Source organism: Staurois parvus, unplaced genomic scaffold, assembly GCF_062004578.1.
Source record: "Staurois parvus isolate SC_StPar_1 unplaced genomic scaffold, SC_StPar_1.0 ptg000704l, whole genome shotgun sequence".
In the NCBI taxonomy this organism is placed as follows: domain Eukaryota; kingdom Metazoa; phylum Chordata; class Amphibia; order Anura; family Ranidae; genus Staurois; species Staurois parvus.
Genome location: NW_028318500.1, coordinates 4149175 through 4175902, shown reverse-complemented (window position 1 = coordinate 4175902; position 26728 = coordinate 4149175). Strand labels below are relative to the sequence as shown.

Genomic DNA, 26728 nt, shown 5'->3' with positions numbered 1-26728 from the left:
AGAGCGCCTGGCTGTCAGGGACTGCTTGAACCACTACAAAAAATTTACCGACAAGTGCTAACAGATATCAGGCCTGATTCTGTGAACACTGCGGTTTTGTGTGTAATATGTATCAAGTGACAGTTATCTACTGACACTGCACTTGCCGGGGGAGAAGGGGGGGGCGTAGGGGCTAAACGCAGGTGCTGGCAGGTGTTGGGGCTGATCCCGCTAACACTGCGTTTTTGGGGATACTAAAGTAATGTGAATGCTGGTATAGCGCTGATCTGATCAAAGATATTGATCCAATCAGACACTATACTAGCAATGAAGGTTTAGCGTGCAAGTAAGCGTGTTCCTGGCAATCAAGGGGTCAAATGTGATTATTTGTGTACTAGCGGGCAAACTGGTGCTATCTGGGAGGGGCGCTAAAACTATCGGAAGTCACCAGTACCAAGTCACCAGTACCAATACAGTGATCAGTAAAAATCTGTTCACTGTAATCAATGACACTGGTGACAGGGCAGTGAAGGGGTTAACTGGGGGGGGGGGGCGATCAAGGGGTTAAATGGGATTACTGATGTACTGGCGGGTAAACTGGCGCTATCTGGGAGGGGCGCTAACACTATTGGAAGTCGCCAGCGACACTGATACAGTGATCAGTAAAAATTGGTTCACTGATCAGTGACACTGGTGACAGGGCAGTGAAGGGGTCAACTCGGGGAGGGGGGGGGCGATCAAGGGGTTAGACGGGACTACTGGTGTATTAGCGGGCAATCTGGCGCTATCTGGGAGGGGCGCTAACACTAACGGAAGTCGCCAGCGACACTGATACAGTGATCAGTAAAAATTGGTTCACTGATCAGTGACACTGGTGACAGGGCAGTTAAGGGGTTAACTGGGGGGGTGGGGGGGGAAATTAAGGGGTTAAATGGCTTTATTGGTGTACTGGGGGGCAAACTGGCGCTATCTGGGAGGGGCGCTAGCACTATTGGAAGTCGCCAGCGACACTGATACAGTGATCAATAAAAATCGCTTCACTGATCAGTGACACTGGTGACAGGGCAGTGAAGGGTTAACTGGGGGGGGGCAATCAGGGGGTTAAATGTGTCCTAGACTGTGTTCTAACTGTCAGTGTGCTGTTTTACTCACGTTTAAATGTCTCTTCTTCTCTGTCTGGAACGGAATGTGTCCAGGCAGAGAAGAATGACATCATATCCTGCCCTGTGTAAATATCAACACAGGACAGGATAGGACAGGGACCGATCATCCGATTTCAGCCAGAAATCACTGGCTGAAATCTAATGATTGATCCCTCCTGGATCGAATCGGATCACCCGCGGGTCGGCGGGAGCGCGCACGCGCGCCCCCTGCCGGCGAAAGTGTCGGGAGCGCTGAACCCGTTTTTAAACGTGGTTTTGCGCTCCACTGCCGCCCTGCACACGTATATACACAGTGGCAGGGCGGCAAGCGGTTAATGCACCTTGCCAATGGATGTGCGCTGCATCATGCTAACATGCATTGCGGTATGCTGAGAGAAAACGTGCGGATTCAGTTTTTGTTATACTAAGGTGTTATAATAGTAATAATTAATGGTAAAATATCAGAGCACGCTAAGCAAAGCATGCCATGAGCCTTTGTGAATTGAGCCCTCAGAGATATCGGCTGTAAAAGGTGCAACATTTTGTCTTTAAACAGTTTTTGGGGATTAGATAAAGAATGACCAGTTGATAGACATATTTGCAATTTCAATACTAATGATAAGGATAGATAGTGGCCATAAATCACACGTTGTAGACTAGTTACATGCACTGAGGCCTGTGCCTCTTCTAAAGCTGCTTGTATCCCTTTAAACTCTGTAGTCCTCATTGCCTACGAATGTGCCCCCAGCTGTTCTTCATTAGATGGAGACATTACCCTTCCTTCCCTGCCCCGGTGCGATTTGTGAATTGAAATCACTCCTGAAATCACATCTAATGAATATGAATGTCAGTGTCTTAACATGTGCGATTTGCTGCAGCTCCATTTCTTCAGTAGTTCTTGCATTACTTTTTCTGCAGTTTTGTTGCGATTTCACATAAATAGAATATGATGCAAATCGCACTGCAAATTGCAAGAAATCATTGAAAATCTTCACAAGTAGCAATGAAGTCTTCAGAAATTGCACCTGAAATCTCACTGAAATTGCGCAATTTTATATTGCAGCAGTGTGACCAGTGACTAAATGCTTTATGGACCCTTTCTCTGGGATTAAATATTTAGAAATACTGAAATTTTTGCTAGAACTTTAAATCCTAAAGTGCAGTATTTTTTTTTTTTAATCAGTTAAAGTGGTAGTAAAGTCCACTTTAATTTGTACCTACAGATAAGCATATAATAAGGCTTACCTATAGCTACAGTGAATATCTCCTAAACTTTCACTGTTTAGGAGATATTCACACAGGATCCAGCCAGTGATGATGCTCTCTGAAGGAACAGCATACCTCTTTGCTATATTTCCTAACTAGGTTCTCTTCCACATTGAGGTTCTGACTGTTCAAACCCACCTCCAGACTTTCCTATCATAGTTTAAATAATGTAAAATAAATTACGAATCTATCATCATTGATGGAACCCCCACCCCTTCCCTTACGGGGTCATGATGGTTGTGCAGCACTGGGAACATTATTAGATCTGGCCATCAAGGTTGGATTGAATGGACGTAAGAAACCAATGTTATTTAATTCTCCAATCATCAGTTTTTGGTAGGCTGCTTTTTAAATTATGGTTCTACAGGTGTGTTTTTGTACTAAGTCATTTAGTCTTCCCCAGTTTGTAAACTGAATGACAGTATTTTTCAAATGATTTATTTTAGGGATACACAGATATATCGGTGGCTGAAATGTATCAGCCGAAAATAGTGTTATCGGCATTTTTCTGATAGAAAAAAAGGAGCCAATAATGCCTGCTGAAAAAGCGTGATTTTGGTGCAATTTTACCCGTGACTTTGCTGCGATTTTACCTTGTTTAGGGTGCGTTTTTCATAGGTCATGTGACTAAAAAAAAGCCACATCAAACCGCAACACGTGCATTTTTTAACAGGTTTTCGGTAAATTTCGGGCCTGGTTCACACCAATGCAGTTTGTAAAAAACAGTGCAAAACAAACAAAAATGCAGTGTATTTTGCGTTTTCCATGCACTTTTTTTATGCTTTTTTTACTAAAGATTTTATTAAGCATGTTAAAAATAAACATACAAACCATAACAAATCATATGATACAAAGCGACAACAGACAATAAAGGACAGGGAAACATCACGCAACAGAGAGATACACATACAAGACCCACACTGGGGTCCAGATAACACTATGGAAGGCAAAGGGCCACAAGGCCCGCAACCACTTTCAGAAATATAAAAGTTACATACAAGAAGGCAACAAAAAGAAAACGCATAAGAGAGCCACGCTCTCATGTGGCAATGTTATCCCTGAGAATCATAAACCTGTAAAGTGACAATATTAACTGATAGACAGTCGGTCTAATATAAACAAACTATATGAAAGAGGAGAGAGAAAACAGGAAAACAAAAGAAAGAAAAAAGAGCAGAGAGAAAAAAGAGACAGGCCAGCAAAGAAGAGGACGTCGCCTGGGGGGGGAGAGCCGGGAGACACGATCCCCACATAAGGGGAATGGAGAGGCAAAACCCAACACATCATAGATGAGTAAGTTTCGTGGTAAAACGAGAAAGAGGTTGGTAATCCACCCACGGTTGCCAAACAGAGAGAAACTTATTGTGTGTATCCTCTAATATTGCCATTAATTTTTCGTTGCTAAAGAAACCTTGGATTCTGGACCTGACCTCCTCAAATTGTAGAGTTTTCAAGGATTTTCAAGAACCGGCAATAGGCTGCTTAGTAGCCATCAAAAAAAAATTGACAAATGAGCGTGGTCCACGAAGTGGCTTAGAAAATTAGGCCTCAATAGGATCCTTTTTAAGGTTAATGGATGTAACTGAATAAATAAGATTATAAACTCTAGTCCACAAGTGGCGGGCCACTGGACAGATGAAGCATCGTACCCTCTAGAGAGCAGCCTCAAAAACAGAGTTATTATCCTGCATAAATTTAGCTAATCAAGATGGGGTAAAATACCATCTTGAAACCACTTTATAGGAATTGTCTAATGCCAGTATGTTGCGAGAGCAGCGAGAAACTCCTTGCCACATAGACCCCCAATCCTCTATGTAAATTTCCGTCTGAAGCTCCACATTCCATTGCTTACAGTAAGCAGGCAAAGGTTCAGCCATATGATTCTGGATTGATAGATAAATTAGAGATAGGGCACCTTTCGTGGAAGCCGGCTCCTTACAAAGTGATTCAAAACCCGTATAAGTGCGAGGGGAATCCCGTCTACGAATCAAAGGTACCACAAAATGACGTAATTGCAATAACGAAATAACTCCTAGGGAGGAATAGAATGACTATCTCGAAGCTGCGCAAACATACGCATACCTCGACCCTTAATTAACAAGTGAAACGTCGTAAAACCATGAGTTATCCACCAACGAAAGGCCATCTTATCAGAGTCCCCTGGGGGAAAAAGTGGACAATCGAATAATTGTAAGAGAGGTAAATGCGGAGAAAGTACTTACACGAGTCCCAAATTTTTAAGGTGTGAGTTAAGACAGGATTCATCAATTTAGGCAGCGAGGACAGAGGAAGGCAAGGCTGAAGGCAGAAGGGGATGTGCGTCTGCAATATCTATCAGTGCCCACAAGGTAAGTCTTTTAGAGAAAAAAGCTGAATGAGGGGAGTAACTTGGGCCACAATATAGTAATGATAAACATTCGGAAGACCAAGACCACTCTGGATACGTGGGTGGTAAAGCAACTGCTTAAACAAATGAGGACGTCCCGAAGCCCATACAAACTGTAAAATTTGGTGTTGTATGATATGGAGTATATGGGGCAGAATCCGAACAGGAAGCACCCGAAAAGGATAAAGTAGCTTGGGAAGATAAGTCATTTTAATTGCTTGGGCCCTACCAAACCAGGATAAGGACATGGACTGCCAAGAAGAGAGCAACTGGGTTAGCTGAGAAAGTAGAGGAGGAATATTTGCCTGGTACAACAAATCATAAGAAGGTGTAAGTTTAACTCCCAAATAGGGAAGAGAGGAGGTCCATTGAAACGGAAATTGAGATTGAAGGTGTGTCACAAGCGAGTGGGGGAGGGAGACATTCATAGTAACAGATTTAGTAGGATTTACATGTAATCCCAAGAGATGAGCGAAATCAGTCAAAAGTGATAAGAGATTGGGGAGAGAAATAAGTGGAGATGAAAGATACATCAGAATATCGTCTGCAAAAAGGGCAATCTTATGATGCAATCCCGCCAACTCGAGACCCGAAATATCTGGGTGAAGCCAAATGCAAACAGCAAGGAGTTCAAGGGCCATGGTAAAAAGAAGAGGAGACGGGACAACCTTGACGTGTACCCCCCTAATTGGAAACCGAGAGGATTCAACCCCATGATAACAGACCGTAGCGGACGGAATACTGTAAAGTCTATAAATCCACTGAAGAAAATAATTTCCCACACCCCACCTCTGCAAGGCTTTCTGTAAATAGGTCCAGGAAAGTGTATCTGTCAGACACCGCCTGGAGGTACCTCTAGCAATCCACAGGACAGGATTCCCCAGAGCGCGGAGTCTAAGTCCCAGTCTGCTTGTTCACCAGGGCCCCTGATGGTGGGGATGGACTTGGAGCAGACAGTGACCAGGTCGCAGCCCCTGAGTACACCCGCCTGTGATAGAGGGATGTGCCAGGGGTATACACTGGTAGAGAGCCTGACGTGAAGAGGCGGATAGGCCTGAGCAGTGGTGACCGGATCCGTGCAGGACAGATGGATGGCAGGGTAGCAAGCGTGGTCAGACGGGCCAGATCGGTTACAGTGGGGACAACACGGTACAAAGCAGCAGGCAAAGAGTAGTCAGGTCACTCACCGGGTTCGGTAACAGGAGTTCAGATCAATATGGATATCCAGGAGAGTAGTCAAACAAGCCAGGGATCAGAGCAGGAGATAGTCAGCAAAGGTCAGGATCAAGCAGGGTCGGCAACAAATTAATGAACAGGTACACAGGAGCAGGAACAGGGTAATAAGACCATACGGCAACTAGTGCCTGTGCAGTGCAGGTTTAAATAGTGCGCCCTGCGCTGTCATTAGTGCCAGGCACGTGTCCGCAAGTGCGCATGCGCGGCCGCCGCCACCGCAGCTGCCTAGGTCCTAGCGTCTGCTGATTAGAGCGCATTGGCGTTCTGCGCATGTGCAGACCCGTGCGCCGCCGTGATTGCTGACAGTATCAAAGGCCTTGGTGATATCCAAGGACAGGAACATAAGGTCACGGGACCACATTTTAGCGAAATGACTCATTTAAAATAGAACGTTGAATACTATTGGCCGCCTGCAGCCGAGGTACAAAACCCACTTAATCCTTATCAATTAAAGTAGGGATTAACACATTCAAGCGATTGGCCAAAGTCTTAGAATTTTCACATCCATGTTCAGCAAAAAATAGGGCGATAATTCGACCAAGATTGATGATATTTCCCTGGTTTAAGAATCATCACGATATGGGCCTTTAACATTTCCGAAGTCAGTTGACCATCCTGCTTAAGCCAATTGAATACCTGGGCCAAAACAGGAACTACAACATTGCAAAATTTTTTATAGAAGAGAGTTGTAAAACCATCTGGACCAGCATGCTTATGCACCTTCAAAGATTGAATCGTCTGCCGAAGCTCATCCTGTGAAATATCAGCGCCCAACATGTCCCTTTGATCGTCAGTTATATGGGGTAGAGGAGTCTCCCGCAGAAACATGTCAATGACATCAGTTGGGGCATCCCTTGAGCCAGCATAAAGTTTTAAAAGATGATGGGAGAACTCATCCACTATGTGCCTGGGATTAGAGGTTCTCAGACACTTCCTAGTTATAGTATAATGATGTTATCGAGGGGAAAAGATTGTAATTTATTAGCTAACATAGTCCCAATATTGTTGCCTTTTGCATAAAACGTCTGGCAAGACCATCACAGATGGCGCTCAGCCTCGTCAGTCAAACAGAAATTGAGATCTGTGCGAACGACAATCTACCTTCCGTCAGAGCTCAGCCATTTGAGACCTCTTAAACAGCACCGTAATCTTTTCAAGCTCACGTTCCAAAGTGTGCCGATGTCAATCATGTTCCTTATGCCACCTGGAAGCCAACTGTATGATATGGTCCCTAATAACCGCCTTATACACTTCCCAAAGAGTAACAGACGAAGAGACTGTACCCAGATTATTCCGAAAATAATCCAAGGAGTGGATCCGAACATCCTCAGCTACCAAGGAAAAAGAGAGAAGGGAACCATTAAGATACTAGGCGGGAGCTCGTGGACACTGAGAGGGAACTGAACACTGCGTGATAATGGGATCATGGTCAGACCAAGGAACCGTGGGAATCTTCATCAAGAGTAAATGCAGAAGAAAAGGAGCCACAAAAACATGATCAATACGAGAATGGCTAGGGTAGGGATTGGAGAAAAAGGTATAGTCCCTAGAAGTGGGATGTAATTCCCGCCAGGCATCAACCAGATTATGGGAATGAAGAATATGCCCAAACTCCACAGAGAGCGGAGAGGAGGCCGTTGAGCCCGCGGGGGATTTATCTAGTTTCGGATTAAGGACTAAATTGGAATCGCCTGACAGCATAAGATGGCCTTTCTGATGGGTCTGCATAACCAACAAAAGATGCGCAAAAAAATGAGTTTGTCTCTGATTAGCGGCATAGTATGTACAAATTGTGACCTCCACATCTTGTAGGATCCCCACAACTATCAAATAACAGCCTTGGGTGTCCACAACTACTTTGTGCTCTTGAAAAGGCAAGGAGTTGTGAATTGTCAAAAGAACCCCCTTCTTCTTAACAGGGGCCAGGGTGAAAAAGACCTGGGCATAACGACCATCTAAAAAAGGAGGATTATAAGAGGTCAGGTGAATCTCCTGCAGACACACTATATCAATTTTGGAGGAGCAAAGATACTTAAACACTAGTCCGTTTCTGCGGTGAGTTCAAACCTTGAACATTAAGTGACAACCAAGTGAGAGTCATGACAAAAAGCACTTTACCATGGGGGCGCCCCAAAAAAGCATCCCCTCCCCCCAAGGCGAACAGAAAAAAAAGAAGAAAAGAAAACTAGGAAAAGGGTTACCATCAAGACAGAGGGAACCAGAAAAGAAGAGAGAGAACTCTGTAAACTGATGGGAGTGCCGTAAAAAAACAAACGGAAACACCCATAGAATGCCACAAAGAGTAAAAGTGATGGACCACGTGCATCCAGTGGAACCCTCGGGGCACATAAAACCGTACCCCACATCAGGGAAAAGGGTGCCATGTAACACCCCTGACACCCCCCCCTGCACATATCAAACTATATGTAGAGCTCTAAAAGGAAGAAGAAGACGGTCACATACATGGAAACTAGGCATATGGGGATTAAACAAGAAGACACAATAACCTAGTAACCATTGCAGCATCTTATCAAAGGGAGACATAAAGTGAACAAGGGGTCAAACCATAGCGCCCAGTCACAAAAACATATAGCAAACAGTGTGTAGATGAATGGGCAGGATAATACCCCACATTCCAGCAATGAGCGGGAAGAGTCGCCCGCTCCCAGGAGCTGGCTACTCATAACAACTGAGGCAGAGAACTAACTATGCTTCCAGGCTGAGACCACAAGCCCACCATCCCACCCAAGGAAGCATGCCATCGGAGGGCCAAAAGTCAACTGACGCATACCCAATTGGGCACAATGCGACCATCAATGTAGAGGCTAACCAAACAAATAAACCAACATAGCGTCACCCGAACCACCCCAATTGAGGGCTTTGACCTGAGTGGGGAGGGGGGGTAAACCCCCACAGAAAAAACAAACCTCAGCAGACCACCACTCCCTCCACCTACGCACCCAGCTCATACATAAAATCAAAGGGGAAGGTCCACCCAGCTGTCAAATTTTCAAAAAAGACCACTGGGATGGCAAAAAGAAGTATAAAAGAACATGCAGGTCAGCCTGTTCCAACCGGTTGGACGTTTTGAGAGTGAAGCCGGGCCATTGCTTGAGATCTTCTGTCAGCTTCTCGATTTGAAGACTTTCTCGGGCTGCGAAGTAATCGGGGCAAATGTGCTGATTAATTAGTTGAAGAAGTCTGCGAAGTAGAGGTGGGATCTAGCCCTTAAGATCAGATGGATTGAAGGCATCATATTGAGACCCCTTACACATAAAGGACAATCTGAACGGGAACCCCCAGCGATAACGAATGTGATTGTCCTGAAGGATTTGGAGATATGGCTTCATAGATCTCCTCTTCAAGATAGTAGTTTGGGAGAGGTCAAAATAAATCTGATAGGGGTGAGTCTGAAACTAAAGGGTCTTCAGTTCTCCAGCTATTCGCATCACCTGTTCCTTCGTTTTATAATAATGGAATTTCAAAATTATGTCCTGAGGTTGGCCTTCAGGTGGTCTGCGGCCTAAGTCCTTGTGTATCCTATCTATCTCCAAACGATCCACCGGAACATCGGAGATTAGCTCTTGTAATAGGGATAACACAGAGCCATGAAGATCTGTAAGTCTCAGGTAGGCCCTTAATGCAGCTGATTCTTAAGAGAGTGTACTTCTGCCTGTAGATTCTCTATATCACCCTCATGGCCATCCAGAACTGTAGTAACATCATCCATTCTATGTTCTAGAAGAGCAGCCCTCTCACCCACATTTCTAAGTTCTTTGAGTAAATCTGCTGACAATTTGCAAGAGATCTCGCCAACTTCCTCCCGAACAATCTCTCGCATCTTACCCAACAGACCCGAATCGTGATCTGTGCCGGATGGCTGCAGGGCAGAGGGGAACTGTGCAGAGCTGTCAACCGAATTTTTGGAAAAAAAACACTTTCTACATAAATTTAGGCCAGAATGTATTGTGCTACCTTTTTTTGGTAGAAATAACCCAAATCAGCGTAAATTTATTTAGTCTGTGTGAAAGTTGTAGAGTCTACAAAGCAAGGTATATACAGTGCCTTGAAGAAGTATTCATACCCCTTGAAGTTTTCACATTTTGTCATGTTACAACCAAAAACGTAAATGTATTTTATTGGAATTTTATGTGATAGACCAACACAAAGTGGCATATAATTGTGAAGTAGAAGGAAAATGATAAATGGTTGTAAAAATTGTTTGCAAATAAATATCTGAAAAGTGTTTCGTGCATTTATATTCAGCCCCCTTTACTCCAATACCCCTAACTAAAATCTAGTGGAACCAATTGCCTTCAGAAGTTGCCTAATTAGTAAGTAGAGTCCATCTGTGTGTAATTTAATCTAAGTATAAATACAGCTGTTCTGTGAAGCCCTCAGAGGTTTGTTGGAGAACATTAGTGAACAAACAGCATCATGAAAGCCAAAGAACACACCAGCCAGGTCAGGGATAAAGTTGTGGAGAAGTTTAAAGCAGGGTTAGGTTATAAAAAACATATCCCAAGCTTTGAACATCTCACAGAGCACTGTTCAATCCATCATCCGAAAATGGAAAGAGTATGGCACAACTGCAAACCTACCAAGACATGGCCGTCCACCTAAACTGCAGCTACATGTTCAGGTCTGGTCACTGACTTACACTATGCAATAGAAATAAGATGTACCTGCTCAAATGCAGATAGCTTATGCAACACACACTATTTTGCCAAAAGTATTGGGACACCCCTCCAAATCATTGGATTCAGGTGTTCCAATCACCTCCATGGCCACAGGTGTATAAAATCAAGCACCTAGGCATGCAGACTGCTTCTACAAACATTTGTGAAAGAATGGGTCGCTCTCAGGAGGTCAGTGAATTTAAGTGTAGTACCATGATAGATTGCCACCTGTGCAATAAGTCCGTCCTTGAAATTTCCTTGCTACTAAATATTCCACGGTCAACTGTTAGTGGTATTATAACAAAACGGAAGCAAGTGGGAACAACAGCAACTCAGCCACGAAGTGGTAGGCCACGTAAAATGACAGAGCGGCATGCTGAAGCGCACAGTACGCAGAAGTCACCAACTGTCTGCAGAGCCAATATCTAAAGACCTCCAAACTTTGTGTGGCCTTCAGATTAGCACAACAGTGCGTAGAAACCTTAATGGAATGGGCTTCCATGGCCTAGCAGCTGCATCCAAGCCTTACATCACCAAGTGTAATGCAAAGCGTTGGATGCAGTGGTGTAAAGCACGCCACCACTGGACTCTAGAGCAGTGTAGATGTGTTTTCTGGAGTGATGAATTGCACTTCTATGTCTGGCAGTCCGATGGACTTGGGTTTGGCGGTTGCCATGAGAAAGGTACTTGCCTTACTGCATTGTGCCAGGTGTAAAGTTTGGCGTAGGGGGGATTATGGTGTGAGGTTGTTTTTCAGGGGTTGGGCTTGGCCCCTTAGTTCCAGTGAAGGGAACTCTTAAGGCATCAACATAGTCAGATATAATGGACAATTTCATGCTCCAACCTTTGTGGGAACAGTTTGGGGATGGCCCCTTCCTGTTCCAAAATGACTGCGCACCAGTGCACAAATCAAGGTCCATAAAGGCATGGATGAGTGAGTTTGGGGTGGAGGAACTTAACTGTCCTGCACAGAGTCCTGACCTCAACCCGATAGAACACCTTTGGGATGAATTAGAGCAGAGACTGCGAGCCAGGCCTTCTCGTCCAACATTAGTGCCTGACCTCACAAATGCGCTTCTGGAAGAATCGTTAAACATTCCCAAAGACACAATCCTAACCTTGTGGACAGCCTTCCCAGAGGAGTTAAAGCTGTTCTAGCTGTAAAGGGTGGTCCAACTCAATATTGAACCCTACGAACTAAGACTGGGATGCCATTAAAGTTCATGTGCATGTAAAGGCAGGCATCCCAATACTTTTGGCAATAGTGTGCGTGCAGGTGCTAAGGGGTATGACCACAAGTTAACACTAGAAATTCTGAATTAACCCTTTGCACATTGCTATACACCCTTTCTAGGAAACTGCATAAAATCAGGGATTTTTACTTCACATACATTGCTATGCATGTTTAAGCTGGCCAACTGTGTCAAAGTAATCCCTACTCTAATCAACTAAACTTAGCTTAACCTAATTTATAACTAGCTTAACCTAACTTATAAAGCATGTCTTTGGAGTGGGAGAAACTGGAGTACCCAGAGGAAACCCTCTTAAGCACGGGGAGAACATGCAGGTAGTATCCTGGTTGGAATAAGAGACCAAGGAACCAGCTCTGCAAGGCTTGAGTGATCACCACTATGCCACTGTGCTGCCCTTATGTAACTTACTTAACTAAATAACGTAACAAACTAACTTAATTATCTATCTTAAAAGAAAATGGAAACGGATGGATTGGTCCATGGTGATGTTGATAATCTGTCCACAATTCCGCAACTATATCTGTGGGGAGAGAAGAAAAAACTTGTATTAAGGGTTTTTTAAAAGAAATGTTCTAAATAATTTTACCAGCTAACAAAACAATCACTTTTACCCAACTATGGTCAAGGGGGGTTGTTTTGGGAGAAAAGAGCAACTGATAAGACACTATCAGAGTAAGCCAAATGACCCTCTGCCACCTCAGCAGACAGATTCTTGTATCCATCTCCTGATTCAGCCGCAGCAGCTAATGAAACACCCAACAAAATGTTTTGTGGTTTTGTTCTGCATAGAGCAGGGATTGCTTAGAACCTCTGTTAGGCTTTATTGCTTCCTGGGAAACCAATGGCTTCTGTCCCTCTCAATGACATAAGGAACTTCAATCTTACCTCCATCAGTTACTGACAATTGCAACATCAAATATCGGTGAATTAGGCCTGTAAGAGCTCTATAGCCTTTGGCAGCTAAGGAGGCAATCCATATAAGTTGATGATCATGATTCTGAGTACCGTAAATACAAAGCTAATGTTCATTTTGGAACTACCTTTTATTAACCTTTATTTATCTGATCCACCAATTTAATAATAGATTTGACCTGTCTGATCGCTTTGTAATAAGGATCTGCATTTTAGCAAACCTTACAGACTACATTCACTATAACTGGCTCCAGTGTCAATAGGCTCTATTCACAAAGCTTTCACACAAGGATAAGGATCCTTATTTTCAATAAAGTGACCATTTTGGTAGTTGGCAGGAATAATATTGTATGGGGGGAAAATCTATCCTTATTTCACGCATGGATTGCCTGCTGCAGATGTCATTGTTCAGTTATTGAACTCGCAGAGTTCGTGCTGCCAGATTAAACACCATACTAATTGGTGGGTTCATAAAGTAAAATTATCCAGGGACAACAGCGACCATCCGACCATAATTTGGTAGATCAAACGCAGACTGTAGGTGAGAGAAGAAAAGTCAGATTTCTAAATGGTCTCTAAATGTTTTTGCCAGATATTAAAAACCATCACTTTAATCACTATTTACTTCATAGTAAAAGTGATAGAAAAGACTAACAGATGTAATACACTTACCCATACATAGTGAGAGTCCCTATCCCGGCAGAGTGGACAGGTTTTACTCTCCTGCATTCATCTTGTAATGCAGTCAGTGTGAAATTGCGGACCGCAGGGTATTCTGGTGGATCCAGCTTCTTCTATCTCCAGGAGAATCTTGGCTTGCAAAAACAATGATGTTTAGTAAATGAGAGATGCTTCCTTCTTCTCTAATGCTAAAGACCTTCAAAATGTAATTTTTTACTTTTAACTTTTTTCATTTGTATAAAGTCACAGCGGTGATCCTGGGGCATTGTCCCCAGTAGCAATAGAATGTCCAGGCAGAATGTCCTTCTTCTACTGCATTCTCTAGATTATCAAATATATTTAGTATCCAATTTGGAGAATAAATCCTGCCTCTGTAACTGCTGCTGCAGATGTAGAGATGTAGGGCAGGGAACCCCAGGGCAGGTCAAACATGGGACTTTTTTATGCATTTCTAAGCTAATTTTCATAAAAAATATGCTTACCTGCATTTTTTATAACTATTTGTATGTCGATATGGAGGATGCACTGATCCCCATGACTATGACCCCAAATCATAGAGCAGGTAAAGCTTAGAGCCTCTATTACATTTTATTGCTTCCTAGGAAACCAGAAGGGAGATTTCTACTCACTTCCTTAGTGACACCAGAAGCTTCACTTTTACCTTCATTGAGATCTCTATTTTGTGTGGACTTGCCCTGCAGGTGCTGCATGTTGTCTGGCAGCTAAGCACACCATTTAAAAGCTGTAGACATGATTCTTAAGCCTGGTACACACTGCAAGTTTTTTTTTTTTTTTCGTTCATCCCAGGAGCTAGATCACTGTACCAACAGAAGTGATGTTGGTGTGGTGACCTCCCTCGCTGTGCTATTGTATTGTGACGGGGACTCGCCCCTACCCCCCTTGGCTGCAAGGGCTATTTTGACAATGCTGGTTTACCAGCATGTCCCTTTAACAAAAGCTGGTTATTAGACCGGCTTCTGTTGGACAAACTGCTGCGCACACTGACTGAAAGTCAGTTGGTTCATTCAGAACCAGCTGATTTTCAGACAGTGTGTACCCAGCTTTAGCAAATACAAAGCTATTCATTTTGTAACCAACCCAAGTTTCCTTCACAGAGTAGAAGGCTTTTCTCCACTAACCCACCAAAAATTGTATTCTTGTTATTTTACATGGCAATCCTTGTATAGTTGGCTGTCCATTAACAAAGTTAATGGAAAATGAGTCCCCACTGACTTAGAGGGGGCCAGGGGCAATGAAGGTCATGGTTCCATAATTTGGTATGGGAATTACACGCTTTGTATACCAAGGGAACCTTTGCTGGCAGATGGGACAGGTGGTGTCCCTCTCCTGTGCCCATCTCATGTAATTGTGGTGAAATTGGTGCGAGCAGCATAGGTTAGTGGTTTTTGCTCCCTCTGCCAATTGCTGGAAGCGGATACTGCAAGCAGGACACTCCTCCCTCTGCTGATCATGAAGAGGGGGACTCTGAATGTTCCCCAGATCTGGCTGGTTCCGAATGATCACAGTACGCCGGTATCTCGAGGGAGAGTCAGGATGATGTCTCTGCTGCAGCAGATGTGCAGTCATGGAGAATGACTACATTCTGTGTGGAATCATGGTTCTGGCGTCTCTGGTGAAACTGATGTTCAGACTGTCTGCCCCACAGTGGAGACCTTGTTATTCTTCTATGATTTATGGGAAAGACTTGCCCTGCAATAACAATATACAAGACAATTAAAAGACAAATTCCAAATATTAATTTTTTTTTTTCATGTGTTAATTTTTTCAGAAGTATTAAGTTACAACAATAAAACTTACTGTGTTAACATCCATACTACAAGGAAAAGTTTGGAGCCTCTGCAAAGTTTTATTGCTCCCTGTGGAACCAGTAGGAATATTCCCACTCACTTCTTTCCCAGTGACACCAGGAGCTTCTCTTTTCCCTCTATCATTTCCCAAAAACTGATGTTTTAGGTAGACTGGCCCTTTATGAGCTCTGTGGTGTTTGGCAGTTAAAAAGCTAAATAAAGCAGCAGACTTCATTCTGAGTAATTACAAAACAAGTCATAGTTTTGTTCCAATCTCAAATTCCCTAACAGAGCAGGAAGGCTTTGATCATCTACTCCAGCCATTGTCAGCTAGGATTCCTCCAGAGGTTGCTAGGGGTTCCTTGAGCTGTGGTTGATTGACTTCCCATTGATGGTGCCTGCATAGTTTCAGGGCCAAAGCCACTTGGCAGAGCCAGCAGCATGACACCAACTATCTATTTAGCTGTCTGTAATGGTGGCATTCTTCCCTCTGGCCACCAATCTAAGGGGCATTTTCACACTTATCCCCAATGAATTGTTTATAACCGAGGTACCTACCTCGAGACCTATATGTTATTTCATGGGTTCCTCTGGGGCAAAAAGGTTTAGAAGGGCGGATCTTAATAAAAAAAAAGAAGTTCTCATCACTAATTGAAGGGCTTGTGTGCATGGGATTCTGTTTGTGAGTTTTGAATTTCCATATAAGTCTTTGGGAATGCAAAACACGCTTAGAATGTATTAAAGGGGATTGAAAAGGAGATCAACTGCAGGTCAGTTTCGCCTTTCAATAAATTCCGATTAGTGATGTTCACCAAAAAAATCTGCAAACCCTGAACACAGCAACTGGACCCTATCTATGGGAGACTAATTTTATTTTTTTAAAAAGGCCATGGAAAGCTGGGCACTTCCATGGGGGACATATACCAATGCAAAAAAAAAAGTTACTGTTCAGTAGGGAGCTGGTCTTTTAATGCGACTTGAATGGCAACATTACAAATACACAGTTCCTCATTATAGGAATATTTACATTTTTTGCACACGTTAAAATCTGCATTTTTGGCTATAAATTCATTTAAAACCCCCGGAATATTATATATTTTCTGAATGCAGAGCCCATATAGCAGTGGTGTCCCGGCCCTTTGCCTACCTTTATCCTGCCCTTGGGGTACTATTCCTGTCATTGATACAAGGCATTTTTCCTTCTATTGACACCAACAATGAGGTACCATTGTTTCCATTGCAACCAATGGTGCGGTATATTTCCTCTCACGGACACGAACGATGGGGCCCTTTTCCTTACACTACACCAACGATGGGGCATACTTCCTTGCACTGATATAAATGTTGGAACACTATTCCTCCCACTGATACCAACAATGAAGCACTGTTCCTTTCACTGACACCAACGAATGGGCACTATTATTTCCACTGACACCAAAGATGGGGCACCATTCCTTCTACTGACACCAAAGCTGGGGCACTATTCCTTTCACTGACTCCAGTTATGGGGCACTATTCCTTCCACTGACACCAGCGATGGGGCACTATTCCTCCCATTGACACCAATGATGGGGCACTTTCTTCCCACTGAAACCAGTGATGGGGCACTATTCCTCCTCCTTTTGACCACAGGTGCTATGTAATTTATTTTACTTTCACTGACCACCAAGCCGGAGGCATTTTGTGCTCCCACTGGCCACAGTCAGGCCCTCCTATTGTTTGTTTAGAAAGTTTGTAGATCCTTGGCCTAGCCCTAGACCAAGAAAGTTGGAACAACTGTGCTCAGGGTATTGTGTTCCTTGTGAAATGTAAGGCATGGGAGGTTTGAAATACTGTGTTTGAGTGCACTTACCTTATAATAAAAGTGACTTGGTTTCAGTTTGGTTGGACATTATGGGTATAGATCCTTAAAAGTTAAGGCTGGTCACAGACGGTTCAAATCTTGGCCTTTCACAGCCATTCACTGGGAAGATCAGTGGGCTGCTCTTTCCCCAACGCCATATCTTTGTTCTCAGCTACATAAGGATCTTAGAGGGTGTGTGATCACTTATAAAACAGGGAAAAGGGTATTTATAATAGTTTTATATCTACACACAAATGCTTTGCTGTTCATTTCTGTTTTAACTGAATAGGTTGTAGGGATTCACCGATATATCTGTAGCCGAAATGTATTGATCTAAAATAGTGTTATCGGCATTCTGCCAATAGGAAAAAAGGTGCTGATAATGGCCGCCGAAAATGCACGATTTTAGCATATTTAGGGTGTGTTTTTCATAGGTCAGTACATTTTGTGTTTTTGCATGCGTGTTTTGCGCTTTTAAAAAAAAAATTTGTTTTTGTCCAGCTTGTTTCTGGACATATAAAATGCATCAAGAAACTAAAGAATGCATTTTTTTTATGCCTTTTTGCTGTGTTTTCAGTGCATTTCAGGCCTGGTTCACACCAATGCAGTTTGCATTTTTTGTTTCTTTTGCGTTTTTGCATGCATGTTTTTGATGTGTTTTGCGTTTTTTGTTTTTGGTCAACTTGCTGGGCAGATTAAAAATGCAAAATGCAGCAAACATGAAAACACGTCAAAAACACACTACATGCATTTTCTGCAGCATCTCCATTGAAGTCTCTGACCCTTTCCAAAAACACAGCAGCTCATAAAAGCATAGATGTGAAAGTGTCCCATAGGAAGCCATGTTAAATGGACCGTAGTGCATTTCTGCAAAATCACTAAAAAACGCATTGGTGTGAAGCAGGCCTTTATGGGAAGGTGCATTTTTTTTGTTTTTTTCTAACTCGCCAAATATACCTCAGAAATATGGCAAACAGAATTTTTAACACCACAATTGAAGAGCAACTGACCAGTGTGATGACTTACATTGAATTGAAGGGATGCATTTTTCCTGAGCTTTTCTTGTGCCTTTTTCAAAAAAAATATGGATTAAAATGAGCGGCTAGGGTTTTTCCACACACTTTACTTTTCCGTTTGCTTGATCAGTTTTTGTATATTTTGCAGGCTGTCATGCTGGACTCTACTGATGTTAACTTATGGTATAAGATCGGTCAATTGGCACTTCGCCTTGTACGCATTCCACTGGCACGACATGCCTTTGAAGAAGGACTCCAATGTAATTCTGATCACTGGCCTTGTCTGGATAACCTAGTCACTGTCCTTTATACAATCTATGATTATAGTAGTAAGTATTGTTCAAACTAATAAATGAACTTAGACTTGGTGAGAAGGGAATAACAATGAAAAATATTACTGATTTTTTTTTTTTTTTAGCAACACATGGCAGAGAAATAAAGGGCCACTAAGAAGCATAGCAGTGCACTGTGGTATTGCTCTCTCTCTGTGGTGGGTTGAGTCATCTGCTGCCTTTTTAAACTTTCTGAGGACTCCAGAACTGTGAGATCCCTCCCTGTTACTGAGCTCTTCTTCGACTTATTGTGGGGTGTAACTCCATCTGGAGGGCAATCAACTCTTAATAATGGTGACTGCTATCAAACCTCAGACCATCAAGCTCACACCACTCATGTTCTTACGAACCACAAGTTACTCAAAAAGTAAATTAGCTCTATAACCTTTACCAAAAGTTAAAATTTAAAGTGGTCATAAAGGTTGAAGGTTTTTTCATCTTCATGCATTCTATGCATGAAAGTAAGAAACCTTCTGTGTGCAGCAGCCCCTCCAATACTTACCTGAGCCCCCTCTCAATCCAGAGATGTGCATAAGAGCAGCTGCTTTCCGAGAATTCTTCCTCCTCTTTGGCAGAGACAGCAGCAGGAGCCATTGGCTCCCACTACTGTCAATCTAAGCCAGTGAGTCAATGAGGAGAGAGCAGTGGGCAGGTTGAGCTGCCTTAATGTGTGAATGGAGACACACAGCAGCGGCTCAGAAGTGAGCCTTCTTGTGTGACCCAATAGCAATCTCCTTGCTAAGGGGACACTCGACAGGAGGAAGGGGCCAGGAGTGCTGGCGGGGGACCTGAGAAGGAGGAGGATCAGGGCTGCTCTGTGCAAAACCATTACCCTGAGCCGGTTAGTATTACATGTTTATTATTTTAAAAAAACCTGCCTTTAATATCACTCTGTGTTAACTGGTGCTTAGGCTAAGTTTAGACTTGCGTTTAAACCGCTGCACCTCTGAAAAGCAATTTGTGTTCAAGTTTCTTTTTAGAAGCATTTGGCTGTGAGAATGCGATGTGACGCATCCTCACTTGCCTGCTTTTAACCCTGTAATTGTCACAACAATTGCATTGAATGTGGTTGCGGGCATTTGCAGCTTCCCCATTCACATCACACAGGAGCTGTGTAAACACCCCCATTCACTGCCTTTGCAGCTTAAATGGGGGGCTAAAAATGCAACTGCGTGTTTTAACCCCTTCCACCCAAATACAGACTAAACACGTCTTTAAAGGAGAACTTGTATAAACTTGCTATACAAGTCATTTAGTTTGGTATTATTTAAAATTGCCTTCCATTTCAGTATGCAGTCACTGTAATTTTCTAACACTATCCTGAAATTTAGTGCAATATGGCAATTTGGAGGCATTCTGTACACCATTGATGTATGAAATACCCACAAAAATGTCATTTCCTGCTCACTGATTTTCTTAAGACGTCTGCCCTGAGAGCTAACCGTTATAATTTTGGCATCCCCTACAATAGGAATTCCTTTGTTGGTGAGATTATCCCTAGGAGTTGTCTACTGTAAAGAGATTTAGATGATTGCGCTTTCCACATCAGAACATTTAGGGTGCACCAGGTGGTTATAATGAAGGCTGACCCTCCCATTCAGAGATCAGTCTGGAATGAATATGGTGAAATGAATAGATATCTACTGTAAATATATATTTTTTTTACGAACCGAGAATGGTAAGAATCTGCAACAAGGTGTGTAAAAGCTCCTTCATTGTACATAGATCACTCAGAATGGATTTTTTTTTTCTCAACAAGCGTTGAATTGTACTTGAAGGTTATGGAAGACCAAATGAAAACAAAGAGCCTTCAACTAAAATACTGTAACTTTGAATAAATGGCTATATATTCTAGGCTGTATATGTGTTTATAAATGAGTGCTTCAGGTTTCACAGCTGGCCACATCAGCATAAAGCAATGATTTATACCATGCTTCCTATAAAGCTAACTTTCTAAGGTGGTGGCAGGTCCTAAAACGTAGGCACCTCCCGATATCTGCTTATACCCTCAGATCAACTTCAGAGAATATCTTCTCAAACTAGAAAAGCTACAATTTCTGGGGAAATTGTGTGAAGTGTTCTTGCCTCCACCAGTAGTCTACAACTGGAGTGGGCGGAGTAACTGGGTGGAGTGGCTTGTCACTCTGCTGCCTGCTCACACACCTGGGTTCCTATGGCAACTCACTCTACAGCAAGGGCAGAGAAGAGCGTTTGAAAACAAACTGCTCCAACTTGCAGTTTAGAAATTGGCCTTCAGATTTGAGGTGGCTAGAGTGGAGTTTCAATGAATGTCAATGGGCGGTGGGAGTTGCAGACAAATGGTCATATTGTGAAAACTATCAGGACTATGGCTTAGCCGTGGACATTTTTAGTGGCAGCAGGGATAGGTGAACGTTTTGATATAAGATTTGTGTAGGTGGGCTTGAAAATGAGGGAGTGATGGCAGTTTAGAAATCATGTCCTGATTTTTCAGCTCACACTCTAGCTTTTGTCAGCTTCCACTCTAGTTTTGAACATTCCGCCATTCATTACTATGGAACCAATTTCACCACAAAAACGTCGATATTTCGTGAACCATTCGGCGAAACGTTCCATAAAGTAATAGCACACCAATCGGGAACAATTTGCACGTTTCGGTATATTACTGTCTATGTAGTGTAAAAACTGTAGGAGGAGTTAGGGTGGTAAATTTGGCTATAATAATAATATATATGTGAGATAACAGTAAGTGGTCTTGCCATGCAAGAACACTTAATACTAGAAAAGCTACAATTTCGGGGGAAATTGTGTGAAGTTTTCTTGCCTCCACCAGTAGTCTAGGGCTTGAAAATGAGGGAGTGGTGGCAGTTTAGAAATCATGTCCTGATTTTTCAGCTCACACTCTAGCTTTTGTCACTCTGCTGCCTGCTCACACACCTGGGTTCCTATGGCAACTCACTCTACATCAAGGGCAGAGAAGAGCGGTTAAAAACAAACTGCTCCAACTTGCTAATTTCACTGGCGGTTGCCATCTTCAAACGGTTGCAGTTTACAAATTGTAAATCCTACACCGAAGATATATTGTGAGAATCACAAGACCCAGACCTACATTTTGATGCATAGTATGTCTCTGAAATATTAAAAATGAAGGCACAGTCGCAGTTTAGAAATTGCCCTTCAAATTTGTGGTGGCTAGAGTGGAGTTTCAATGAATATCAATGGGCAGCATGAGTTGCAAACAAATGGTCATATTGTGAAAACTATCAGGACTATGGCTTAGCTGTGGACATTTTTAGTGGCAGCAGGGATAGCTGAATGTTTTGATATAAGATTTGTGTAGGTGGGCTTGAAAATGAGGGAGTGATGGCAGTTTAGAAATCATGTCCTGATTTTTCAGCTCACACTCTAGCTTTTGTCAGCTCCCACTCTAGTTTTGAACATTCCGCCATTCATTACTATGGAACCAATTTCACCACAAAAACGCTGATATTTCATGAACCATTCAGCGAAACATTCCACAAAAAGACCACTTACTGTTATCTCACATATATATTCTTATTATTATAGCCAAATTTACCACCCTAACTCCTCCTACAGTTTTTACACTACATAGACAGTAATATACCGAAACGTGCGGATTGTTCCCGATTGGTGTGCTATTACTTTGTGGAACGTTTCGCCGAATGGTTCACAAAATATCGACGTTTTTGTGGTGAAATTGTTCCCATAGGAATGAATGGCGGAATGTTCAAAACTAGAGTGGGAGCTGACAAAAGCTAGAGTGGGAGCTGAACACAAGAATACTTCACACAATTTCCCCAGAAATTGTAGCTTTTCTAGTTTATGTTGCATTACTGTTCACACTATTATTGGTTTGTACTAGCATGGATTTACTTTATTTTTATTAATAGTTTTGGTACTTTGGCACGTCTTTTTTTCCAAACATGTTTAACTGATTTTACAGTTTCATTCTTCAACAAAGTGTGTGTTGGGCAGTACTCTGCATGATAAAAATACACTAAATGTATTGCTTTGCATGCAAATGTTTTCCCCAGACTGTCTGTATTTCATCTGTAAGGCTCTGGAGAGAGACTGTCGTTACAGCAAAGGCCTAGTGCTAAAGGAGAAGATTTTTGAGGAGCAGCCATGTCTTAGAAAGGACTCTTTTCGTATGTTTATGAAATGGTGAGCATATCTAACTATTTGAACCCTTTCCTATAATGTGGTACTGGCACTTTCCAATTCCTTGTTACTATTGATAACCAACTTTGTGGACTTGAATAGGACTGGCAGTGTCCATGTTTTAGCTATGTCCTGCTTTTTATGTTGTATAAATGTATATGTTTAGGGTTTTGTTTTGGTGGTTTTAACAGCTCTTAGATATACAAATCATTATTGGTGAGGGTATTTACTTATGAGAGAAGTTTTAAACCTCCAAATTTTGTGTATATGTATATAGCTCCCAACCATTTTGTGTATTTTGCTGTATACTGGTTAGTGTCTTTGCATGCAACACTAATCACTCTCTTAATTGCAACTAATACTTCAATTATACCCCATCTACATCACATCTCATAAGCTTTTACTACCTATGTTAAGACCAACATTCCCTACACCAATTGGAGACTAACAAATACCTCAACCATTGCTGATTGTTCTACTATAAACCCCATGGGCAAGGTGTGGAGTGCCGCAAGGTTGCTCTTGGGGATTAGTACCCTTGCTAAATACACCCTGCGACGAACGCAGTGCCAGACCCCTGCCATTCTTACCATTTTGTGACAAAGGACAGGCTAATCTCACACTGCACTGTCCCTTACGCAACAATGCCACTCTTGGCTGCACCCCGCACAAAGATTTTCCAGCTTGAGGGACCATAATGTAGGTGCCAGCAGCCTCAGAGCAATGGTCACTGGGTTAAGTCAATTAAGCAACTTACCCTTTAAACGCCACCATGTCTGCAACACGCACCGTCACCACTGACAGGTATGTTCAGGTTTTTATACTCCAGTATTTAATCGCCACTGGGTGTTTTATTTTTTGCGCTATAAACAAAAAAAAGAGCAAAAAATTTGAAAAAAAAAAAGTTTTTCTTTGTTTCTATTACAAAATTTTGCAAACAGGTCATTTTACTCCACTGATGTGCATTGATGATGCAGCAGTGATGGCCACTGATAGGCGGTACTGATGAGCTGGCACTGATGGGTGGCACTGACTGGCGGTACTAATGGGTGGCAATGCTAGGCACTGATGAGCACAGATGGGTGGCACTGCTTGGCACTTGTGGGTGGCACTGCTGGGTACTGATCATCAGAGCACTGATCATCAGTGCCGATCTGTTTTCTGACAATTGCTGGTTATCGGCAGTACTTTGGAAAGTGCAGCCGACAACCCGCAACTGCATTTACTCAGTGATCTGCTGTGTCATTGGACACGTGTCATCACGTGGTAAAAGGCTGCTGTGATTGGCCTTATACCACATCACATGATCAGCTGTGTCCGTAGGACACAGCGATTACGGAGATCGTTGGGTGCGCGCCACTAGGGGAACATGGGAGGGCGTGTTCTGGGAGGAAATAATATGATGCCCTCCCAGAACTGGACAACCCAGTTGTCAAGTGGTAAAAGGGTGGTGACTGGGATGTCACCACATTTATGACCAAGTCCCAAATACAGTTTCCTATAAGTATTCATATCTCTGAATATCGTTTACAATCTGCTAACATGCAGATTATTGTCCAGAATGAAATTAGCTTTGAAATGGGTATAGATATGACAGGTCTCGGATATCTAGTTCTCATCGGAGGAGTATGAAGGCCTAATCCACTCTGGTACCTCCTGCAGGGTGTTTGGTTAAAAACACTGCAGATTAATTGAGGAAGGAAAATATGTCTATATTCTTGCTGTGCTGTAATTATTTCATGAGTTACAAAACATGCTGTGGTTTTAGTACCTTGCTGATAACAAGTCCATGGGGGATGTGTATTCTCCTGACTTTCAACTAAGGTATTTATGACCCAATGTCTGATAACTTTCTGGTCACTGCAGCAGCTAAGTCAGACACTTTTATGGGCCCTGCGATGTATATTGGGGGTCAGATCTTGCTAGTCCTATTATCAGACTGGTAAGGGTTGTCTGCCAGCATCTAAGATTTTGTGGATTGTATGAGATGAAAGGAAGAGGGATGCGGAGAGAAGAAAAGGTCACTGTTGACACTTCTCTCTTTTGATACAATGCATAAAAGACTTGTAATCTGAACAAAATGGCTGCTACACACATAGCTATTCGTGTGCCCAGTACGCCATTACACACCCAGCTGTAGTTAAAAAGTCCCTTCCCGAGCTGTTTATACTGGGATTGTTTCCGCAATGGAAGAAGACATTTGTTGACAATGTGTCTTTACGAAGATGGCATGCCTAAAGCGGAATTAAAGTCTGTATTTCAAAAACTGTGAGCAGGCAAGCTCTTAGCTGCAGAAGAGACATGCAATGGTTTTTCTGCAATAAAATAAACCTACCTGCCTGCTCGCCATCTTCTTTAGAATGTTTATTGAGCTGTGCAAGTGCAGCTCAGTTTACATTCTGACACAAATCCTGTGTGCTGGGATGACTAAACTGAATATGTGGGTGAGGGACCTCAAGCCATTGAAGGAGTCCAGTATTTCAGGCTTTGGGGTGTATGTTCACCCAACTTCAAGAGGAATCGGGGCTGGAAACATCCTTTTACTAGCATTTATAGTTTAGACATGCTCTAAATTGAGCTATTCTCTAATGCTGTATTCTGACTTTTGCTTGCAACATAGAATATTGTCTATCAATATAATGTTGGGATGATGCCTCAGATACTTGACAAAAGGAGCTTGTTATTTCTTCTTTATATTCCTTCCTTTTTTCCTCTTGTTTAATTGGTGGTGTTTGGACAATACATTACATTCTCTAACATGTTTTATGTCTGCTACATGATATCTAAGCATATTGTTTCTATTTATAAATATAAAGTGCAGCGCTATAATGACAAACATGGAATGAATCAAAAAGTATTGAATAAAATTAAAAGTACGTCAAAAAAAAGGGGAAAAAAACCCCAAGCCAAAAAAAGTCCCAGTAAAGATGACTTCAGGTGCCCATACACACAGACCAGAGGTGCATGCACTGTGGCAGAGATGGAGTTCAGGATGTAGTCAGGGAACAGAGGTAGATGCAATCCCCGGATCAGTGAAGATCCCCAGACCAAAGTAGCACACGTTCCACTAGACAGCAAGGAAACAATCACAGCTCCACCGGAGAAAACCACCACTCCTCCACTTCACATCAGCGATATCTAGGAGGAGATACTCCCCACAGAGGAATCAAAAGAAATGCCCATGGTAAGGTACAAAATAATACGTTTATTGATGTAAAACAGGATGCATCCAGAAGTGATAAAATACGGCTAGCAGACCATGAAAGCTAGCAGTGAAACGAACAAGACTAACCGTCCTGTCAGATGTAGTGGCCGCCGGAGCTCCCTATTGCTCCGACGGCGTGGCGTCAAGGCGTGCGCAGGTTCCTCCTCGCACGCCTGCGCACGCCTTGACGCCACGCCGTCGGAGCAATAGGGAGCGCATGCACCTCTGGTCTGTGTGTATGGGCACCTGAAGTCATCTTTACTGGGACTTTTTTTGGCTTGGGGTTTTTTTCCCCTTTTTTTTTGACGTACTTTTAATTTTATTCAATACTTTTTGATTCATTCCATGTTTGTCATTATAGCGCTGCACTTTATATTTATATTCATGTGAGGGATTTTTTTGGTTGCCCTAGTTGTTTCAGCTGCTTGTCCACCCAAAGCGCTCACTTCTTCCTTTGATTCATATTGTTTCTATTCACTGCTGTGACTTGAATATGTGTATTGTGTGTACTAATGATTAGAAAAAGTTGTATCATCTTTTAGATTCAAAAACAGGGACAAAACATATTCACTGTAATCCATTCATTCTGAACGGTACAAATGGACAGTATTAAACACTTTTTAAGTTGTCAAGAGTGTCTAAGTCATAAAATGTATTCTTTGTGTTTACTGTGTAGTGACATTTCTATTCATGATGTAAATGTCAATGAAGAAGAGGCAAAGAGAATTGTGGAAGAAGCATTAGACTTGCGAAGGAAGAGACAGGCTTTAAATGTGAAAAAGCAGGAGCCTGATTTAAAGCTGGTTCAGCCAATCCCATTTTTTACGTA

At 42.5% G+C, this 26728-nt stretch overlaps 1 protein-coding gene across 2 annotated transcripts in view; it reads left to right on the top strand.

The window, feature by feature from the left end:
* Positions 1-26728, top strand: part of CABIN1 (calcineurin binding protein 1) — a 331038-nt gene that overhangs the window by 30052 nt on the left and 274258 nt on the right. For both annotated transcript variants that reach the window (XM_089653220.1, XM_089653219.1), the window contains exons 6-8: positions 18350-18530; positions 22568-22697; positions 26576-26725. In XM_089653220.1, the coding sequence (XP_089509346.1) occupies positions 18350-18530; positions 22568-22697; positions 26576-26725 (461 nt within the window). The remainder of the gene's footprint in view (positions 1-18349; positions 18531-22567; positions 22698-26575; positions 26726-26728) is intronic.